The sequence below is a fragment of the Toxotes jaculatrix genome, chromosome 24, assembly GCF_017976425.1.
Source record: "Toxotes jaculatrix isolate fToxJac2 chromosome 24, fToxJac2.pri, whole genome shotgun sequence".
Taxonomy (NCBI): Eukaryota; Metazoa; Chordata; class Actinopteri; family Toxotidae; genus Toxotes; species Toxotes jaculatrix.
This window is the reverse complement of record NC_054417.1, coordinates 3,215,330-3,239,087: the sequence shown is the minus strand read 5'-3', so window position 1 is coordinate 3,239,087 and position 23,758 is coordinate 3,215,330. Positions and strand designations below refer to the sequence as shown.

The 23,758-nt window shown below is 44.9% G+C and overlaps 1 protein-coding gene across 3 annotated transcripts in view; it reads left to right on the top strand.

Moving 5' to 3' along the window:
* The window catches only part of pard3ba (par-3 family cell polarity regulator beta a), a 123,672-nt gene that overhangs the window by 91,105 nt on the left and 8,809 nt on the right, over window positions 1-23,758 (top strand). For all 3 annotated transcript variants that reach the window (XM_041032693.1, XM_041032694.1, XM_041032692.1), the window contains exons 22-23: window positions 6,115-6,226; window positions 20,147-20,223. In XM_041032693.1, coding sequence (XP_040888627.1) covers window positions 6,115-6,226; window positions 20,147-20,223 — 189 coding nt within the window. The remainder of the gene's footprint in view (window positions 1-6,114; window positions 6,227-20,146; window positions 20,224-23,758) is intronic.

Below are 23,758 nucleotides of genomic sequence, written 5' to 3'. Positions count from 1 at the left end.
GCTTTCTCCCTCAGTCTCTCTCTGTCTCTTTCACTTGTCCATTCTCCCTCTGCTCTTTGCTCTTAACGTATATTAGTATTTAACATTAGCATGATGGATGAGGAGCCTTCTTTGGCTTGTATGTAAGGGTGTCCCCAGAGACAACGAAAGACAGAAATAAATGTCCAATAATGTTGTTAGTGGACGGCCATGATGCTGCACATGCACATGAGAGCAGTAGAAATAAGACTCAAGTCGTAATAAACCAGAATGTGCCTTTAAATACCTTAGCTGGCCATACTGGCCCTCAGGTGTATTCCACTGTCCCACCCATTCACATCCCACATCCACACGCGCACATGCTCCCTGATTGCGGGCTATTTTCATTCACATTCCACCACCTGTGGCTTGGATGAGGGCACTCATTCACAAAGTCCGTACATCTGTTAAAACACACGCAGCCAGCCATGAGGCCGGAGCCCGCCTGTGCCTTTCATTCACACAGATATATACGGTCAGAAATAGACGCACACGCCGCCACCCACATGCAATATTTCTGCAAGGAAGCCCAGTGTAACCTAGCAACAATGCTGTGTGTGTGGTCCGCCGAGTTTTATACAACTGCAAAAAATTATTGGTCTAAGCTTTACTTGCTGTGTGTGACTGTGTGTATATCTATAAGTTGAAGTGCAAACAAGCGTACATCTCACTTCTCCAGTTTCAGAGTACCTTATGCTCCTGTGAAACAGACTTTTATAGCTGTAGCATGCAAGAATTTTACTGTTTCCAAGGGAACAACGTATCTGTTTCTTTCATCTTTTACATTTTACTGTGTTTTAATGATGCTGAGGGAGAAACACGCTCATTATACATGTGGGAGATGGTGTGTGCTTCTGAAATCTCTAATGTTAATTTGGCTTTATCCTAATGTTTTTGAAGGTAAGTGTGCATGCCTCTGTGTCCGTGCACGCGTGGTCTGCGTGTGTTTGCATAGTTTTGCCAGCTGAGACATGCTAGAACCCCCCCCCCCCCCCCCCCAAACCCCTCCTGTCAAGGCCCTCAACAGTGGACTCCCAGCACTGTCTCCCTAATTTACTGTCGGACATTTTCATTAGGCCTTCAATGGCAGGTGTGTGCCGTGATGGGCGTCACATTTGATTAGAGCTATGCTAGAGGCTGACCTGTGGAGAAAAAAGGTTAGCTATGCTTGTCAAATTTTATTAGCCAGAAGGCACTCTTTGTAGCTGGAGCAAGGAACAGGGAGATGAGATGAAAGAGGAGTGAGAAAAAGAAAAAGAGAGAGAGAGGCCAAAGTGGAGAGATGTAAAGACTCGTGAGAGGTGTGTTTTAAAATGCACCATTGTGCTAAGAAAAGGAGGAGGAGGGAAGATGAAGGTGAGATCGTAAGCTAAGACAAGTAAATGACACATCAGTGAAGATGCTCCCAAATTTCTACCATGGTTCAAGCAGTGGCACGAGGAATACACACCACTGAGTTTACACTGTGACAAAGGCCAGATTCTCTAATCACTCCTGGCAGGTTTGACTAATTGTTGAAATATATAAGAAAGAAGCTACAAGGTCTTTTTGGATATACATTTGGTCCTTTTACAAATCCAGAATAGTGTTGTTTTTCCTCCACATTTCCTTTGGTGTGACACCAGAGACACAGTTTTGTTCCCCTATAGACAGAGAAGTAGAGAAACAGGCAGTGTGAAAGAAATGCAAAGCAGATATTACACGAGGAGACTTCCCATTAATGCAAATGCAAGTTCATTTTTTTTCCTGTACTGCAGACAGAAAATACATCTTCTTGTTTTCAGCTGTGGGTTTATTTGTCAGGCAGCATCTGCCTGAGGAAGAGCTCAGAGAGGAAGGATATGTTGTTCCCTTGAAAACAAAATGTGATTAATGTAGATTCTATATTAAGACATTTGTGTCTTTTATGCCTTTAAGGTTTTATTATCTTTTATTGGCGCTCTGAGCAATTAAAATGTTTCCTCTTTACGTTCAAGCTCCTTCCAGCTTTTCTTTTGGTCATGGTCAGTTACACAGATGAAACTGGCTGTTACGAGAAGCTGGTGTGAGTACGAGTTAATCAGGTTTCATTTTTATGGCTGCACACTGCAGAAAACAGATTCATGATGAGTAATGTGTCTGTTGTGTTAGATACTGAGGTTCAGTGAGGCAATGGTTTAACATTTTGTGTCTGAGTTTGGATCAGTTTAACTAAAGGGAGTCTTTCATAATTCCCCTGCAAAAGGGGAAAAAACTGCAAAATTAATTTGCTAAATTACCCTTTTAAAAGATCAGAACACTGTTATTATTCAGGCCTCCTCTGTTAGAAATTCTTGTCCATGGCTTCATGTTCGATCTCTTGTTACCTTTGCATCAACTACTATCCTGTAGTACCCTTTCCTGTAGGTTTCAGTAAGACTCAGAGGGACTGATAACAGAGTAGAGTACATGTACGTTTCTTTCAACAGTAAAAACATCTTTGTTTTCCCATTGCTTCCATTTTGTAGCTCCACTGAGTTTCTGTCCATCTCTATTCCCAATATTACGCCGGAAAACCAAACACTGACCATGCGCTTTGATGTGTGCTTACCTCCAGCATGCAGGCGGCAAAGAAAAACCCTGCCTTCCTGAGCTTTTTTTTCCCCCAGTGTGTTGTGTTTAAATCAGCTATCCACAGCAAGAAGAAGTCACCAAACCAGCCCGCGGCGCTGCACACTTCCTAATTAGCCTGCCCTCACACTGGCTAACACCACGGGATAGCTGCTTTTCTCACACACTCTCTCCCTTTCTCTTTCATACGACAGTCGGTTTTGTTGTGTCTCCAGTTCTCCTGAGCTTTCTTTCACTCTTTTCCAAGTTTCCATCTCTGTCTTTATGTTGCTGTTTGGCTTTGCTCTCATTCTGTCTTCTGACGCGTCTTTCATTTCCTGCTCTCGTGTCTCTCCTTCTCCCTCTCCTCCTTCAGTCTCCATCCTCCTCCAGTTTGCTTTCTCTCAGTGTGCCATCAGATCAGCGTGCACAGTCAGATCCTCTGAAATATGGATGAAATATGATGCTTGAAGGAATAACTCATCTGACTTAGGCAGCATCAACCTCTTTGGTTGAGCTAATAAAGCAAAAAAGGCTTTATTGATTTATTGATTAGTTGTAGTCTACAGTATTTACATGTCAGGCACTCAGTCTGATGCCCCTGTGAACTTGTAAGACTTCCATACATCACATACGGAAACATTTGAATAAAGAAGATCTGGTTCCCATCACAGTCCAACTTAAAGGTTAATTATAGTTTATGACAACCTGGGTCTTATTCTTGTATTTCTGTCTCTCTTGGTTACTTTATACTCAGCAAAGTAAATCCTAAGATCTGAGAACTGGAAGATAAAGTTGCAACACATTAGTCTGGTGTGTGGTTGTAAATCATGTAAGTTTTGGTTCCTGACGGACAAATAAATCTTAGTACAAGTTACGGAAATTACTTAGAGAGACAAACCTAAACCTCAGCTTCATTTATATATATATATATATATATATATATATATATATATATATATATATATTTATTTATTTATATTCAGATCCCACAGCAACACTTTTCGTGGACTTCACATATAATCTGAAAAATGCCAACTTTGTTTCTCATCCCATTTGGTTGGCAGCTGACTCTCTGTGCTTCTTAAACAGTCTTCGCTGTCACACATCTCTGTTGAGGTAATGGTAAATCACTATAGCTTAGGCCTGTTGTGTTTATGCAACTGGCCTCAGGCCTGTAGACAGGCAATCAGCAGCAGTTAATAGCTGCTGATGACAACCAGGGAGCCTACCTGTCTCTATCTAAACACACACACACCCCCACACATCCACTCACACATATATATAGGACAAGGCATGCAGATGTGTGTGGTTACACAGACACACACACACCCTCTCTTCTTCTTCTGTCACTGAAAGCAAAGCAACCTGCAGAATTGTCAAACTGCTACTCGACAAACCTAAAGTCACCCCCACCCGCTTCTAATGCTTCAGACTCTGTCTTCAGCCATTAATATGATAATATTTGGCGTTGTCAGTGATGGAGGCCATGGCATAATGAGATAATTACAGTGTTGTTTCATTTGGGGAGCGACACGCACGCTCAATCAAAATGGCAGCCCTAATTACGGGCCCAGGGATTGGCTAATGGGTTTGGTAGAAGAGGGGTGGTGTGAAAAAAAAAAAAAATCTCTCAACTTGGCTCTGTGCATTTTGTTTGTTTGTGTGTGGAGAGGGGCTGGTGGGCGGCAGAGGAAGTAAGCAAGTGATAAAAAAAAAAAAACAAGTAATAAGTGAATAAATAAATAATACAAGAGATTAAGTGTGAATATCTTAACAGTGAGGTTGTCCACAGGACGCAGCACCTGGGGGGGGAAACAGAGATTAGTATTGATTAGCTGTGTGTTGAAACCAGCCATTAAGCCAATCTCAAGAAGCAACAATTAGCCCAGTAGCGGGCGTGATGCTGCCTCAGATATCCATCTTTATAAAACACAAGCGTCTGCGCTGGCGTTTCATAGCAGCACAGAAACTTTTGGAAAGTTCTTTCCTCATGGCAGCAAATCAGGATTGAAAACTGTGCCCTGAGCGTCGACAGGGACTCTGCAGCAATGAGTACACACACATACACACACACGTTTGTGTAGAATGATAGTGACACTTTGCATATCAACATACTGGCACAGAAGTGTGTATGACTCAGCCTTCTGTCCCCACTGAGCTGGATAGAAGGTGGGCTGCATATCAGTGCACGTCTACACAGGCACAAACACAGCGTCAGTGTGTCCCACCGAACTGTGCGCACACAGAAATACACACATTTAAATGCTCCTCACAAACATATACTCACACTCTCAGCCAGATTTTCTAATTAAAGGCAGGGTCACGAGAGAGAATTAAACATGTAAGCTATGTACTTCTCTAATGAACTTCTCTGTCTGTCCTGTGTCTCTCGCCAGCTCTCTCTCCTTCGCTCCATATTGGTCAATATCTGCCTGGAGGTCAGAGCATTAGAATGGAAGGCACAGCATCTTTTTGATGAAGGCTGTGCGTGTGTTTTATGTGTCGGACAAAGGCCCTCCCTGTGTGTAGTTTTAAGAGTGTGTGAGTTTTACAGATGCAGAGGAGGGGTGGAAAGTTTGCTTTTTCTCCTTGTATTTTTTTTTCTTTCTGAATATTTTCACACAGCATGTGTCTCCTGAGGACGAAATAACAAACGAGCAGCATATCAGTGTCAATATTAGATACCTGTTTCCACTGCAGCCAGTAAACACAGATAAACGACAGCACGATGTCGTACTTTGGTTGCACATCCTGAAGGATTGTGCTCGCTCAGGTGAGCAGTTTTTGTCTGTTGCCTTTTGTGTGTGTGTGTATGAGTGTATTCATACCCTTGTTTATGTCTGCCCAGGTTTGTACTCTCAGGTGTATGTTGCTTATCGAGCATTAAGGTCCAGTGAGCACGATGATGTCTTTAAGTTTTGTCCCCATTCTGTCCTGAGTTCTTATCTCCTCCCTGGCAGTTGCTGGCACTTTTTTTTTCCTAGTGTATTCTTTCTCTATTTTCACCTTCCGGTCACTTTGCAAAGGTCAGATTCAGCAGAATCGTTTGGGTGTTCACTTGTCAGTCTGTCTGTCTGTAGTTCAATCCAGGAGAGCACCCCATTGCTCTATGTGACTTTTAAGTGAAAAGGCACATCCATCATGTGTTTTTATACCGTTTCTGTTCAGTTTTTTTCTTCTCTGTCAGCTGTAGAAAGTTCAGTTCAGGCACTGATGTCTTCTCAGAGGCACTACTTTGTGGATATTATCTGTCTGCTTGTCAGTCTCCCTGTGCTGTCAAGGGTTGTCACTGTGAAGCCGAAGAGTACCTGTGGATTTAACAAAAGATGAAGCCACATGTATCATGTTCCACCTGCCTTTTTCTTCACCTCTTCATTCCCGTCTGTGGTGAAAATTTGACTGTTTACGCTTTAAAATGAACAACCAGCATCTTCAGATCATGGAACTCATTTTGTGAAGCTGTGGAATAATCATAGAATTAGACTTTAAGGCATCATTTTCACCTTCCTCTCTGTCTCCCTGCAGTGATCAGCGTTTCCAGGGGTTACGTAGGGAGTACCAGCAGGCCCGAGCCGCCCCGGTCTATGAGGAGCTAGACGCCGCACGACGCCGAGTTCTGGAGAATGACCCGCACCGGGTGAGTGTTCATGCCTGTGGGAGTGCAGCCAGTTTTCAGTATCGGGAAATAAGTTTAAACATCCATGAAAATGTTATGAAATGACGTGTTCGACAGCAAGACACAGACCCACCCTGAACACCAGTGCAGAAGATTGAAATGTTAAATTAAGGAAATATATGTGTGTGTGTGTGTGTGTGTACATGTCTCCAGAGCACTCCTGTGTTCCTGTGAGCCCAGCCTGTTTTCCCCTGAGCCTCTCTCAGGCTATTTTCAGCTTTCTTGTTAACATTTTGAGGTGCTGTGTGCCACCGAGGCGGCGCCCGCTCTCCTCCTCATTTAGTTTATGGAGAGATCTATTAGACCGGTGACATTTCCATCCACCCTCTCTTTCAGCTCTATACCTCAGCGCTCTCTCTTTCTTTCTCTTTTATCCTATTGCTTTTCCGTTTTTCCTTGTCCTCTCTGATAGTGTTGTCTGCTCCTAACTCGCTCTGCCCTCTTTCTCTTTCTTATTTTGTCAAGAGCAACAATGGTCTGAAATGCCTCACTGTAGTTGCCTCTCCTTACCAAGCTGCATTGCTAAATGTCCCTTAACCTGTATTGATCTTGCCTGAGGAATCATTTCATTTACCTCCGTACACTCCTGAACTCAACATACTCGCCATGGAAATCAATAGCCATTTATCAGCCATTTTAAAATGGGATTTTTTTAATAGCGAGCCCAAGGATGCAGAAAATCACACTTTGATCCGAATCAGAATCGCTGAGTCTGGTCGCAGTGATTTGCGAAGGCACTTCCTCGGAGCTAGATTTATTTTTCATTAAGTGACACAACTGAGCAAAGAGAGAAGCAGAGGCATCTGGGAAATATGGGATGGATTTACCGACAGCATCGCCGATACCCAATCACCTGACACAACCTGCCTCCTGCTGCGCTCGCTTCCTTGCTTATTGTAGTCTCTGTTTATTGAGCAATGAAGCCCTGAGAACCAGTCTTCATTAGGCGCTCGCAGACACACGCCACACTTGCTTTCTTTGAGGCCCGAAGGGCTTCGTCACTCATTACACATCCCTGTGCAGCGTGTGTTACTGCCCCGGCTCACAGCGACTCAGTCAGTACCGACACTCTGATGCAATTAAAGCGCAGCAAGTGTGAGGCGCGACCTCTGATCTGATTGTTATTTCTTTCCCAAAAAAAGCCGGCGGTGTCCGCAGCGAAAACCAGCAGTGGGTTCCTCTCCTGAGGAGCCTGATAATGAAACACCCCACTCACAATCACACGCGCGCACGCACACACATACATAGTGAGAATAGAAACACTAAAACAGTAGAACATCCGGGAAGTTACAAAAAAGAAAAGATGATAATGGAATGTTGAAACACAACATGATGGCTGACAAATGACTGGGAAAGAAAGAAGTTTAAACATATATATAACATGTTTTGTTTGAGACAGTTTCTGAGGACAGCTCTTCTTCTTCAGTGAATGAAATGTAAAGTACAAGTTTGTTGGTTTGATTTTCCTGTTTTTCTTAGCAAGAAAGGAAAGGTTAAGGAAAAAACTCTAAGTGCTGTGTAGCTGCTGCAGTGTTAACACTCTGAACTGCTCGAGCTTCTGCAGTCACAGACACACACGCTCTGTAGAGAGATGACCACCAAAAGAATAAGCAGAGACATGAATAGATTTTCTGGCCACAGTCTGAGCTTTTATCCTCACCTCTGTTTATGTCAGCTAGGGTTCATGGAATACCCAGAATCCTCTTCATCTTCAAATGAGAAGGGCAGAAACGCGTTTTCCCCTCCGACACATACACATACAGCTGTGGACGGTAAGACTCCATAAATTACTGCACGTTTTAGGACAGCATCGAAAACATTTTCATGAAAATAAAACACAAATTTCTACCAGACTCAGAAGTAACTTACATTTAAATCTGATCTAAGTCTCTTTAGTATGCTGATAAAAATATCTGTATTCGACTAAAATAAGACACCATTGAACGCTGATTTTATTTTTGATGGTTTTCATTGATCACTCCACACATATTTAGCTGTTCTCTCTCTCCGTGTGGTATGAGAGGAGCAGAAATGCAGAGCACTTGAGCGCGGCGCTCACTCGCTTGCTTCAGCCTTGTGTGATCAGCCTTTTAGCCGCCGCCACCACCACAACCATCACCGTGCCGCCCTGCTCTTTTATGCTCAGCCATTTCTGTAGCCTTGAATGGTTAAAAAGGTTTTCCAAGCTCTCCACACAAGGCCAGGAGCACATTCTCCCTCTCTTGAGTGGCTTCTGTGTGTTTGAAAGAGAAGATGACCGTGTGTGTGTGTGTGTGTCTCCATTTGCTCTCCTGAGCTAGAGGATGCTGGGTAACACACTAACCTAAGCTGACATAAACAAAAGCAGGGATAAAAGACTGTGAATACGATACCTATTTATGTCTGTTTATTCTCTCAGCCGTCATCTATCTGCATGATCCTGAGGTGGAGTGTGCGTGGCAAGCCACGTTTAAGTGGGTGTCGCTGGCTTTTCGTGCGTGCGTGCGTGTGTGTGTGTGCGTGCAGCTAAATCTGGTTTTCAAAAAGGACCTCGTGTCCCTTCCTCATTTCTTTCCTCTAACCCCTCTTCCTCTGTGTCCCTGTCTGTCAGTCTGTCTCTAATTTGACCCTTCGCCCGTGTTCCCTGTCTGTGGATAGGTCACACTTGTAATTATGACAATCACTCCCTCTCTCTCTCTCTGTCTGTTTTCTCTGTATGCTAATGATAGGCTCTCTGTAATGTCCTGATGGCCAATTAAGCCTCTTTTTATAGACTTCCTTGTTCTATAAGGTAAGTCGGGAGTAACTTTGCTGGGTGCAGCTGCATCACTGTGCTGCCTGTGTTGGTGTCCTCCCTCAGTTAGGTCTGTTCAGATGGACCGTATTGAGAATCAGATCCCTGGTTGTATTGTAAATAGTTACATGGCTGTTGTGTGTTTCTGAACACAGTCTTTGGGGTTTTTGTGGGTTCTCTTACCCTGAAGGAAAGCACTAACCCAATCCCACATTCATGATTTCATTCTTTCATTCATTCACTGCTTGACTATTTGCCCCCTAGTGGTTGTTATTGGATATCCCACTGTTTACAGCTGACACACTGACCAGGATCACGTATTCACTTCCACTCTGTGATACAGCAGAACATCCAAACACGCTGTGTCTTTTTGTTTCCTCTAGTCCTGATCGCATCTCACAACATGTTGTTATAATGTCAGTCTGCTGCGTGTGCATTATGGCTGACCATGCATAACGTGGTCAGCTGAGACGAGTGACGCCACAGTGAACCAGAGTCTTGTTTTGCCAGTGTAACAAAGACACAGGCGCACAGTGAGGAAGGAACACACAGACGCACTCACACACATGAACTCATGCATCTTATCTTCAACTCATTACCCTGTGAATCGTAAACAACGCTGGCAGCACATGTGACACCTTAATGAACACAGAAGTCACAGAAAGCCACACACGCAACTACACACTCCGAGTCATTATGAAACACACACACAGAGACACCCACAAGTCCAGATACGACTTGTCATCCGTTGCGCAGCTGTTTTTTGTACTTCTCTCTAATGTTGTGTGCGCGGACATCCATCACCTTGATGATATTTTAATGTCACATCCTCAGGCTGTCTCAATCTCTCCCCCTCGCTCACTTTTTCTCTCCCTCCCACACATCGGCCATCACTTCATAAATAAACCCCCACATCATTAAGTAAACACGCACCAGCCTGTCACGGTGATAGATGGCCTACACACACTCACAGACGCGCACACTTACGCAGGCACTGGTGATCTGTGCGGGGTGCTTCATGCCCACAGGCAAAAGCCCCGATGGTTTTTGCGCCCACAGTCCTAATGAATGCGCACGTATTCATCTGTGAACTTGCACTAAGTTAAAACACACTTTTGGAAAAACACCTCAGTGTTAGAAATAGAGTCAGAAACAGCACATTTGGATAATGTGTCCGCAGGCCCTTTGTGGTTAGATGTTGATATTTAGTTTTGTTTACTGGTGAGATTAGTTGGCGCCCACTGTGCCCCAGTGACTGGCCCTCACTGCTTTTACCTGACAAGTGCCTCCTCTTACCACACGCCTTCTGCTGTGCACAACTCAGGCTCATTCTGTCGCACTCGCCGAAGCCACGCGCTCACACAGAGCACAGGTGTAATGGATGTGCTGGCAGGCTCCTCCCGCTGTGTGCCCGCTGTTGGGGAAGCTGCCACAAAAGTAGTGTAGCCCAGCAGAAAGCTGCTTTCAGAGACAAGAGGGGGACCCAAGGGAGAGAAATGGGAGAGAGGAACGAGGGAGCGAGTAAACGAGAAGACGAGGGGAGTGGCAGCGAGGCAGCCAGTGAGGAGAACAGAAAGCGAGAGCGGGAGAGAGAGCATATGTGTTTATGAGAAAGGGGACAAAAGAGAGAGAAAGTGAGAACATGACATAGTAACTGAGCAGCGTCGAAGCAAATAAGACTTAAAGAGGCGCCTTAGGGGAAAGATGGGAAGGATGAGAAATAGCACATCTAACAGGGGGAGCTGGATTGGCACGAGGAGGAGACAGATGGGATGGAGGAACCGACAGACACATGGAGGCATTGACATAAACGACTGAAGGAATGGAGCGGGGGAGGAAGAGAAAGAAGTGGTGGAAAAATCAGGTGGTAAAATGTAGCTCAGGTGGTCTCAGTGTTTAGAAAGACTGAAGCAAAGACTCACACTGCAGGAGTGTCCTTGAGTGTGGTGTTAAGTCTCTACGTAGGGGGGACAAAGGAAAAGGAAATTTCCCGTCAGAGATTAGGGATGATTTAATACTTCAGTTTGAATTCAATTAAAGCAGGATTATTTCTGCTGTAGCGTACAGATTGGTTTGGTAAATTATTTGTCCAGTGCTCCTTCTGATAAATCATCAATGAATTTAGGAATGACTTGACTCATGGCTTTGACTTTAAAGGGGGATCTGTTTTTGTGATTTCAGTTGGAATTTGAATAAAAAGACAGAACAGAACAAGGGACTGTCCTGACACATTGGGTTGTAGGATTCAGTTCCGTCTCTCTCTCTGACTCTCCACCCTGTGCTGTCCACTTAATTAGAGACTTTCTCAGATAAATTGTTGAAAATGTAGATTTATAAAGAAGAGGAGTTGGACAGAGTGAGTATGGGAGGCTGAGATGCTGGTTTGTGCATATGGAGGAAGGTGAGACAGAGAGAGCAGCTGGTCCGGGGGTGTTTCTCTGAAGGAGGCTGCACTAATGTTAGTCTAATGTTAGTGTTAATCAGGTTAGCATATGCCCTGTGTGTGTGTCTGTGTGTGTCTGTGTGTGTGTAGATTTGAGGTTTTACTGATGCACCTGCACCATTTTAATGAGGAACGAGAGAAGGGTAACTGGCGAGCACACACCATCACTCAACATCTCTCTCACTCTGTCTGTCTGACTTTCCTCTTCACTTACACTCTCACACACACTTGTACTTACTCACACACACACACACACACACACACACACACACACACACACACACACACACACACACACACGCACACACACACACACACGCACACACAATCCCCATGGGAAAAGCCGCATTTGAAGTACTTGGATCACCAAGCAAGTTGGATTAAGTCCTGTTTTCTATTTTTTACAAACACGCTCACAAATTTAGAAATGTAATGCAGGCTTCACTGACTTTACACACACAGACACACACAGACGTGTATTCATGTATGAACACATCAAGCACATGCACGTACATACACAGTACATATAAATGAGAGGAACACAAACTACACACAAACCAAGTGTTCATGTGTATGAACACCCACACACATTTTATAACAGATTTTTAAGAGGTAACATACCACAAGCACATAAAAGACACACAGTCCACAATCAACCAAGGCAACATTCACACACACACACACACACATACACACACACACACACTCAGTCACCATCAAAGGGCTGCAAACCTCAGCCTTGGCCAAACTGAAGCTGTTTTCCGAGTTCATTTCTCTGCAGGAGGCTCCAGCCAATTCCATGCTGGCAGCTGACACACACTCACACACACGCGAAAACTTTTTGAGGATAATCCCATAATTCAGTAATTACAAGAAATGCAGTCTCTTGGTTTCCTCGTGACCCCCTCTGAGATCACCCTCGCTCGACACTCAGATACAAAACACACATCCGAGACACACACACGATCCCTTACCTACCGAGCGCTGTGCAGCAGTCGAGGCCTGTGCTGATTAAAGGCTGCCCGTTGGTCCCTGACTCTCGGGACCAGGCTGAGTGCTATTCTGGCCTGTATAATTGCACAGGCTCCACCACAAGTTAGTGTTTGAATCATACATCCCAGAATAATTCTGAACAAGCTACTGTGACCAGCTACTGAAAAACAGGCGAAAGAGGAAGAAAATGACAGAGGAGAAGAAAGGCAGGAGGCAGAGCTTACAGCAGACTCGGTTAATGTCGGGCTTAGGGTGATAATTATAAAATGAAAGTCGTGCTGTTCCTCCTCACAAGCCATGTAGTCCAAAATTCACCCTCGCGAGCCCATTTTAGGTTACGGTGTTTTCCAGTCAGGTGAGATAATTCCATGTTTTGCAATCAAATTTAATTGAATTTTGTGCTAATACCTTTAAATGTTCCAGAATACTGCATTATCAGGAACTGATGATGCTTCATGAATATTCTGAAAATAAATTGATTTGCTTTTACAAAAAAAAAAAAAGAAAAAAGAAATTACCTCAAACCATGTGTGTATTTTTATTGTTTGCAGATCAAAAACATTTATTTCCACCCAGCATGCACTGGAAATAATTCCAAAGAAATAATACATGCATTGGCCCACAAGCAGCGTAGCTTGGACAATCGGTGCCTGCATAAAGTTAGCAGAGTTCGTGTTTCCTCTTGACAGAGAACAGAAGCTTTTTGTCAGCTTGAAATCAGTCAGTGGATTCCAACAGTGACTCAATTGCAGTGAATGAAAACATCCATAGAAACCGCTGCTGCAGCCTAATCTTCTCCTCTGTGCCTCCATATGCTCACTATGCTCCAAACAGCATCACTTTGTTAATAAACAGTACCTCCAGCCGCGCTGTGGTGCTTCAGGAAGGCTGACATCGCACTGAAGCCCAGTGTTTGGGACACAATCAGCACATGGATGGACCAAAAAGATTATGATGAGGGTGGACCGAGACATTTCTGTGGACGTGTAGGTTGTTTTTCCCCATATTTAAAATGGTTCAACAACAAAATCCAGTTGACAACTGCAGCCACTGATGTCCACCAACGAGGAAACTATGAACTTATCAGTTGCTACAGAATTTAATTTGTTTTGACCACCGGTGTTGTGTCTCCTGGCCGTTGCCTTTCATCTCCTTGTTAATCGGTGCTCACAGGACAGTTCCTCCATCACTGTCTCTAAAGCACAAAGGCTCAGACTCAGACACTGGCTGAACTCTTACTCACACTCTTAGGAGACAAAGACAAGAGTGAACATCTCGTTCCAGCATTATTTTTGTACCCACTGCTATCAAGAGTTTTCACACACGTGTGTAGTATCTTTCTCCCTCTTTTCTCTTTGCAAAGTCACAATGAGCGATTCCATCCACGGACTCCTCCTCTCTGTCCTTGTCTCTCAAGCTCATCCCTGAGGCTCCACACACTCCCCTCCCTCTCTCCTCTCTTTTGTTTTAAGTCACTTCATTCCAATGCTGAACAGCAACCGGGTGAGGAGTTTTTATTTTTTCTCCCTACCTCCTCTCTCCTCCCCATCTGGGCCTGCAAAGGCCTCCAGGGACTTATTTGGTGTCTGTCTTTATCCCCACAGCTTGTCTCTGGCCTACGGGCAAAATGCAGAGTGTGATCTGTCTGCAAGTTGATAGAAATCTCCAATTCTCCTCCTCACTCGCACCCGCTCTCACTTTCAAAGCGTGTCACCACTCTGTGTTTGGATTTGTGAGGAGAAGGTTTGGGAGGGTTGTCTTCTTGTATTATGTGTCTCTCTCTCTGCTGAGGTCACACTTTACCATCTCACCAAACAGACGAAGTGAAGATTAATTTGTGCCATAAATCATTTTATAAGTCTGCAGTTTCAGGGGGAACGTTGTCAAGTTCTGTACCGTTGCACCACACATTAATATCCAGTTAACAGCTTTACCTTCTATTAATTTTTTCTTGATACGTGAATGTTCAACAAAAGAACCTCTTCTTTGCGAGATGTGGAATTTCAGCGAGGGGAGGATCTGGATATTTCCTCGGACTGACCCTTTAAATCCACTGCAGCTCACTCTGAGGTTCTGGAGCTGGCACGACTTACATCAAAGCATCTGGAGGTCAAACAGATCAACCTCACGACTTTTGAAGCAGGCCGTTAGATGAGGAGCTGGATTCAGTCATCAAAGCCTCCGTCACTGGTCGTGGTGTCAACCCCCACATCCACAAATCTGTGACTGGAAGGACAACAGAGGACTGTTTAACCTGTGCTGTGGAGATGGTGCCATCACAGAGCTCAAGCACATGACTTGACAGAACTGGAAGGGGAGCTGCTGGAAGGAGTGTTGGTGTTTTTGCAGCGTGTGTGGGTGGAAGACCCCGGATCAAACATCGAGGCTGGGTCCAGGCTCACGCACCCTGACTGCTGAGTCACAGCTTGGTAAAAATTAAACCAAACACAGCTCTGTCTCTCTCTCACTCACACACCTTATGCCCTTTCGGAGCATCGTGACCTGGAGAGGGAAGAATGAAACCAACCTCACACATGCACACACATGCACACACACATGCACACACATGCACGCACTCACAGGGGTATTTGGATGTTATTTCAGCGAACAGTGGGGAGGCAAACAAACCCGCAGAGGAGGAGAGGAACAGGGACACAGCCCATGTAAATAAACAACACCCCATGGCCACTGTCATGGCCACACACACTCACACAGACACACACACGGAACAGGTTTAGAATGCATGTTGATTCGACATGTTGCATCATCCCGAAGAGTGGTAGAAATTGTCCGGTTACAAAATGTTTGCGGTTAATTACCACTTTAACTTTCTGAGTGTGTTTGTCCACTTGGGGCAAATGGCATCAGCACATTTCACAGAGAGAGTAAAAACATGCCTCTGAACACGCGCTTGCTCTGACGCATGTAAACACGCTCAGTTTATTTGGAGTTCGTGTAAACAGTCTGACAGTTTAATCCAGAGCAAATTTATTCGGACAGACGGAGAGGCCTGCTGTGGCAAATGACACAAGTCTGCAAAAATACCATTGTGAGTTTTCTCAGATAATGAGCTGAACATTCTCTTCACGTTACCTGTTACATCCTCATAAGGAAAGATTAGACCGCAGACACAGACACACCTCCCAGTGGAGGTCTGAACCCAACTGTATGTAAATGCAAAAACTCTAAGGTCAAGAGTTGAGGCCTAAACAAACACTAACAATGAAGACAATTACCAGCAGATTGGCCTATTACCAAAATAGACTGCATTCCAGTCTGAGTGTGTGTAACCTTTGGTCCCCGAGTGTGTGTGTGTGCGTGTGTGTGTACCATCTGCTGCTAACGAGCTCAGAGTGAGCCTGGTCCAGGTGTGGGAGTGTTTAGTGTACACTGGGGGGCAAGTGAGCCTCCTGTTTGAGATATATACACACACACACATGCACACAGCCTCCTAATACAGCATCATCTTGTGTACCAGACCAGACCTGACTCGTGTGGAAGAGGTGCTTTGACTGTTTTGAGTTCTGGTTGGTTACTTGTTGGTAGCTATGCCAACAAGCCGTGTCAGGAGGACATTAAAAATGAGTTTTGTTAAAAGAGAAAGGTGCATTTTCAGATTTAGCCGGCTCAGTGTGGACACCTTCTGAATCCTTTTCTCAGTCGTTCCTCATCGAGCTGTTAGATGCTGATGGACACTGACAGAAATCCAAACGCTTATTATACTGTGTGTGCTTTATTATATTTGTATAAAAATAAGGGTTTTCTTAGACCAGGGCTGTGGTTTCTCCGTATTTCAGCATTTCACATTCATGCTCCCAACTGTCAACAACGAGTAGCAGCAGTGGTTAGATTCTCTGTGGCTCGCAGGTTCCTGCTATGGTTTGTTTTGTGTCCATCTACGCACACAGCACATCTTAAACAACTTCTCTGTCAGATATTCCTTCTCTGCCAGCTTAGTTCTCTCTCGCTGTCTTATCTGTTCCCGCTCCTCCCATGGGGGAGTCAGCAAAATCTCATCACAGTGATTTTTAGGGAGGGGAGGGGATGGATATCGGCTGGGTTCCGCCTCACCGTGCCAGGGCGTGGGGGTGAGGTTGCCAATAGGAGGTGGGCATGGGGTGCCAGGCAGAGGCTCCACACTGAGACACATGCTTAATTAGCATCCAAGATGGATGGAGGGAGGAAGAAAAGGATGGATGGATGCAAGGAGGAATAGATGGCAATACAGGAGGCTAATTATGCCATTTGAAAAGAGACGGCAGAGGAAAGCGGTTTGGAAAAGGCGAATCTGAGCATCTCAGTCGCAGGATGAAAGCACTGCTCAGGCATTGTGTCAAAGCACTTGGACTCTCATTTGAGGCTTATTGTATATATGAGCATCGCAAATTTACAGCAAAGCCAAAAGTGCTCCAAGAAATTCATTTCCTGAGCTCCGGCAATACTTTCTGATGAATGCGACAGCTGTGCTGCTAGAGTTGATTGGTGTGTGTGTGTGTGTGTGTGTGTGTGTTGTGTTCCAATGCTTATCATCTGGCACTGTCAAGGCATAGCTTTCTAATTTGGAAAAATGGAAAAGTGACTTTCTGCTCATTCACACTCACACGAGTGCCAGCCATTCTGTCAGAGCGTTTGTCAGCTGCTGAATTGCAGCATACGCAGTGACTCCACAAAATTATACACTTTATAAGAAAGATTGTTCTGATATGTTAGAGCTCATTTACTTTGCCTGATGAGAAAGTATTAAAAGCTGTCTGAAGATCTGCTGATTGAACGGTTTGGGTTTAAATGACGCACATATGCGTCCACGTGCACACGACTGCAGTGAGCTCCAAGTTTGGCAAAGTCTTTTAGTTTTAGAGTTTTACCACCTGACACTCATGAGAAATAGGAAATTCCCCATCATGTGTGTGTGCGTGTATTGTGTTCTGTCATGGAGTCATGAGAGAACCTGGCTTTCCGTCAGCCACTGTCTGCACAAAACATTAGCTTTTCCACCGATAACCACACACACACAGAGCGCACATACTCTTACTGTAGATTTACACAGTGCTGTATATGATGTCACTAGGTTCAGGGTGAGGATGTGAACTTAGCGTGTGAGGAATAGCAGAGCGTCTGTCATCGCTCTCCTCCTCCGAAGCTGTGAAGCAGAGCCTCTTTGCTCGCTGACCGCCTCCTCTGAAGTCTGAATGCTGCATTTTCATTCCAACCTGGATGAATTTCATTTTGCTGTTTTACTGGTTGCCATGGTGAGACTGAGACTTGTGTTGTGTTTGTTTACTTGTATGTATGTGCACGCCACAGCAGTATTTCAAGGCATATCATCTGGCACTAAAGCTGGCTGTCTAATTTGGGGAAATGGGCTTCCGCCTGAAAAGCATCCATTTGACAGACATCCTTAATCTGTGTGTGAGTTAATAAAGGGATCATCCAGACCTACGGCTGCAGGCTATTATGTTAATACAATCAATGGACAAAAAATTTCACTCATTTTATCTAAACACACATTTCCTCCTGTCCTCATCATTCTCTCCCTCTCCTCTTTTCCTTCCCTCCCTTCTCCTTCTCCCTCCACTTCATACTCAGAAGATGTATTATGCCTTGTTCAACACACACACACACACACACAGAAGGTCTTCCACCTGAGTCCCAGCTTCTTGCTGAGACTAATGCCCCCTTTACCTCACATTATGCATCTCTTTGCATAATGTCCCCTACGCAGCACACACTCACGCTGCCATCCAAAGATGGAGCATTCACTTCCCGACATCATATTAAATCTGCACACAAAGACACACATGCCCTCCCAGGCTACCATAATATTAACATACACCTACACACACACACACACACACACACACACACACACAGGCACTAAGCCATTTTACTGAATAGAGCAGCAGCCTTGCCCCAGCCATGGCTCTGATGTGCTTTCACTTCCTGGCTCCCATTCAGAGACATTAGAGCTTCCTGCATTACAGAGACATGCTAATGATATCAGGTAATGTGCCGCTGCTACATTGACATGCAGAATGAGTTTGAACTGGTGCGTACATGCAAAACAGAGCAATAGACCAGTCCTGCACTGAGTCGTTTAGACTCTTTATGGTGTGTGTGTTTGTGATATTAAATGTGTGTGTGGGTGTTTGCGGGGTAGTATCTCTTTGATAGCCTGGATCAAACACATGGCTGTTTGCCTCCTTAGATTTCCATGTGTTTCTGTCAGACCTGTGATTGCTTGTTTATGCACACGACTGCATGTCAGTTATTGTATATGTGGCTGCTGGCGTGTGTTTGACTAACGTGCTGGTGGTGCACTGTGTGTTTGACCGATGAAATGTCCATTGAGTAAACAGCCTGTGTTTGTATGTGAAAACTCAGAGCCCAGAACCGAGATTACAGATAATTGAAACTGTATGCTCTCAGTCTGCCCCCGCCTCTCTCCCCCTCTGCCTTCAGGGATGGATCGTTTAAACCCCCTTGTATTGTGTGAACCTTAGACCATGTCCACATTTAAAGCAACTTGATTTAAAACCAGGTTTGTCTCTACATGTTCACGCCACACACACAAGTGAGCTTAAAAAGTGATTCCACCTGTGGCAGTCGGAATGAGTTAATGGGTATCGTTAATGAGCAGTGATAAATCACTGTTTTATATTGATGCAGTCGTCTGATGACAGAAACAGAAGCTTGATGCCATTAAGGACACCATACTCACAGATGGGTGTCCCATTAGGATCACAACGAGCCTCCAGAGCAGCCTCAGCCTCCTCTGCATAGATCCAGAAGTCTGGGAATCTACTGAGATGATGAACATCATTGATATTGATGAACATTTGGTGTTTTCCATAGGTTAAAGTTAAGATCTGGTTCCTGTGAAGACCATAGCATATGTTTCACATCATTTTTAAACACATCATCAAGCAGTTCAGTGACCCCCTCCCCCTTCAGCGTCCTGTATGGAAGTATTTGTCTTCATTATGTCTTTAGACTCATTTATTCATTAACGTTCCCATCACATCTCTGTAAGGACTCGTGGAGAGTACGAGGGGACAGAGCAGAGGTTTATTCTGCTGAGGCCAAGCTGAGTGCCCTGACTGTGACACGATGCCTGAAATCCACAGTTGTGTTTGAAGAGAACAGAAAGAGGACAAAGAAGAGAGGCTTAGCTCGTTTTCTGTTTCTTTTGCCATTTAATTGTGGGCAGAAAATGACCAGAAAATGCTATAATTTTCATAAGTAAACACAATTTCCAGATTTATCCGCCCCAGAGGGGACATGGCTTTAATCAATCGCTTCCCGGTAGATGAGAGACAGATCAACCCTCTGCCCGAAAACCCACTCTAAATGTAATTTTTTTCATGTGACTGGTGTGTTTGTGTGTACCGTACACACATGTGTATCAGGGGGGCACAGTGCTTCTATGTGGTTGCGTGTGTTTATGTTACCACATGTGGTGCATTCCATGACTTCTCCCTGTCTTGTTTTTTGTTTGCACTGAAACCACAAAGCTGCACGTGTGGTCTCGTTTAATATAAAATCTCCACCTGAGTGACCTCCAGTGAGGGGGGTGTGAGTTCAGTGGCTGTTTGGACTGTTAAGTGACTGAACCTCAGATTTTTTTTTTTTTAAGTCAACATGCTTACATGCCTTGTGCTGTGTCTCCTCGCAGATGGCACCAAGAGGAGTTGAATCTCGACCCGCACACCGCTACGAAGAGATAGACCGACAGTACCACACACACCCCAGGTAAGACCGCTGTGTGTGCATGTGTATGTGTGTGTTTTACTCTTCAGAGCAGGAAATGAAGGGATAACTTCTTGCCACTCCCTCCCTTTGTGTCTCCCCCACTCTCTCACACACACACACGGCACAGACTAATCCTCTTTGGAGCTTATAATTAAATCTGGAGTGTTTGCCTTGGGAGTATCTACTCATCCCAGGAACAGGAGTGATCAGTTCTCTGGAGAGCAGGGAACAGGCAGGAGGATCTCACACATACACATTCACGCACACTCAATGGTTTGCTCTAATGAAGGATGTATAACCTCTAGTGTGGGTTTAATGGAACTGCACGTTTCTTTTGTTTGTTTAAACGTTCTGTTGTCAAATTAGGTGCACACGTACACACACTTATATCTCTTCTGTTATCCTTAGAAGTCTTTCCCGGCAGTGTTACAGCAAACATACATGCATGTGAAAACCAGAATATTCTTGTGCATGTATTTCAGAGTGTGAGTGTGTGTGTGTGTGTGTGTGTGTGTGCACATGCTGAGCAAATGCCATTTTTGTGATGTTCACGCTCCAACAGCTAAGTGGAGCGTGGAGTGGTGTGGTGCGAGGAAAGTGAGAGGAGGAGAATGAGGAAAAGAAGGGGACACCGGGATGGAGAGGAGGAGAGTGAGAGAAAGAGAACAGTCATTTCACGGGTTATTGCCCCTCCTGATATGACAGGCACCAGGGAGCGCAGACATCAGCACTGGCTCAGGGGGGACGACGCATTCTGAGAATCTGGGGGAGAGAAGAAGTGAGAAGGAGGGACAGGACCAAGTGGTGGACGGACAGAGAGATTAGCCAACTGTAACTGTGGAGACAAATGGAGGCAGACAGGCTGATTGAGACTTGAATGACCACTGACAGCTCAGTCAAAACTTCCAAACTTTCTCCGTAATAAAACTGAATTAGGATTTGCTGCCTAAAATGAATCTTTCTGGATTTGACGTTGTTGGTGAGACAAACCATCATCACCACTCATTTTCTGGTTGCAGCTTCTTCTGCACCGTATTTTTTGTCTTAAATGTTTGGGCGTGAAGATGACGAGGCAAGAAATATTCTCATTGTTATCTAACTGTTGTTGTTCATCTCCTCTTTGAAGTATTTTTAGGCCCAGGACCCATAGGATATGATCTGTTTGAAATGCATATGGTACAGTTAACACGCTTCTGGAGACATTTGCCTCAGCAGAGGAGCAAAAGCAAGAGCAACAAAAGGCAGAGGGAAAGTGCCAGATAGAGTGTGAACACTATTCAAACTCGCGTGTTTGTGTTCTTGTTTCTGATGTTTCTGCAAAGATAAATCACGATTCCTCAGTCCCCAAAAAGTCCTCCGACTTCCCCCCCAGCATAACTACAGAGGCGAGAGGAGGAGGGGGACACAAATATATTCCGGGAATGTTTTTTTTTTTTTTTTTTTTTGTTACATTGAGCAGAGAAAAACAGGAGAAAAAGAGAGAGAGAGCAGACACAGCAGTGAATTGAATGCATTTTTCAAAGTGGAGCTGAACTTTGTGCAAAATCCCCCCGGGGGCCGCCATTATTGAAAGCCATTTCCTCTCAAAATGAGTGCGGCTCCACCATTGGCCTGGCACTCATTAGCATACATTTGGCCTGCCTTTGTGTGGAGCCGGCTGGGACTGCAGCTGGAGGGGAGGGAGTGAAGGAGGTGAGTGTGTGTGTGTGTGTGCGTGCGTGCGTGTGTGTGTGTGTGTGTGCGTGCGTGTGCATGGATAGTACAGGAGATGCAGCAAAGCACCTCACAGATGGGCGCAGATGGAGAGAGAGAGAGGAGGAGACGTACGAGTTAGAAGGGTGGAGATAAAACCGAGGCAGAATCAAGGCGTTCAGGCAAACATTTAAATATCTCACTTTAAGTGCTGTGTTAGTAAAAGTCACCATGTCCATGCACTTTATAGCTTCTTTAATGAAAGCACACAAGCATGGTCTATTAAATTTGTGTCTCCTGTGAGTTCAAGTGACTCGAACTTTTCGTAGCTTTAAGGAACATAGTATATTTCTTTTTTTCTCAGAGTTAAAGTGAAAAAACTGACCAGCAAGTAATAGTTTGCCCTCTTGCTTCTTTACTTTCTTGACTGTATTGGAAAACATCTCTCATCACAGTCCTGCAGCCCAAATCATGGGTTCACTATACAAAGATCTGTCTGCCTATTCCCACCTCTCAAATCAAGAGTTTGGACCTGAAGGAGCGGATGCCAAGGTAGCAGGGCTGATGGAAAGAAAGTGGACCTCAGCCTGGGACTTAGGGCCGATGGCTACAGCACAGCAGCCAACAAGAGAGGCTGAAATCTGGGAAAGAGGATTTGGAAAGTGGCAGCGTCAAGAGGTTTGCCCCAGGGAGGGTGATAGTGCTTCTTTGGCTCTTACCTTGCCCTCCATTGGCCATTAATGCTGTGATGCAGCTCAGCCTCCAGACAGGCTCAATGTTTCAGGACACACACACACACACAGTGTGTGCACACACACACACCCAGCCATATGGTGAATATTAACATCATTACCAATTCAAAGCAGCAGGTCATGGGCGCGGCGACCCGGCCCCAGGTTATCCAATCAGAGCACCCCCTGACCTTCTCCCCCAATGTGATTGGATTAGGGGGCCGGGTTGGAGCGGCAGCGTCGCCGGCCAACGCTGATAATTGGCTGATTAATGTGCAGCCCGTGGCCAGTGAGTCAGAGAGCACAGGGCTCCAACCAGGGGACCATACTGGCCTCATGAAGCTCATGTCACATCTGGACAATGGAAATGATCCACGGTGAAGGACATATGATGTGTATTAGAGTATGTCTAATATTTAGGTGGATCCAAGTGGATTTGATGTGAGCTCTGATCACATGGTCCAAAAGTTTGGACATGTGAAGCCCTCTAGCACACACCTCTCTTCTCTTGTGTGCAGTCAGTCATTCTAAGCAGCCTCTCAGGCTTGTCGTTTGAGGAGTGACTTTGTGCTCTCATCAGGCGCTCTCTGCCCTTCTTTAAAAAACAGAGGGAAACTTCTTGATTGTCCTCAGCGTGTTGAGTATCCTCTGGTTTGTGGCAAAGTGTCCCTGAAGGACTCTCATCTGACCTTCCTGAAAAGTGCCACACTTCCCACATTTACAGCTGCTTGGTTTTTCTCCGTCATGTCTCAGCACATGAACCTTTTCACCCTGGTTGTGTCTGCCCAGGCCCTAGTGAGCCAGCCTGGACACACCTAGCAACACAGAATAGAAAACTGCCCCCCCCCCCCAAGTCAGAGCAATCTGTTGATTAGAGGAGGATGAATAAATAAGGACAGATGAGAGGAATATTGAAAATGAAAAGCCCTTCTAAAATGCTCATGTTTACTCATTCATTTCTGCTTCACTGTGATTTTGTCAACTGGAAATAAAAATTTCACTACCTCGCACGGTTGGGCGGCCATATTTATTGCAGAGGTCCATTATCATTTGAGCGCTGTAATATTGTTAAACCCTGCAGGTTGGATCTCTCGATGAATTCGGATGGCTTT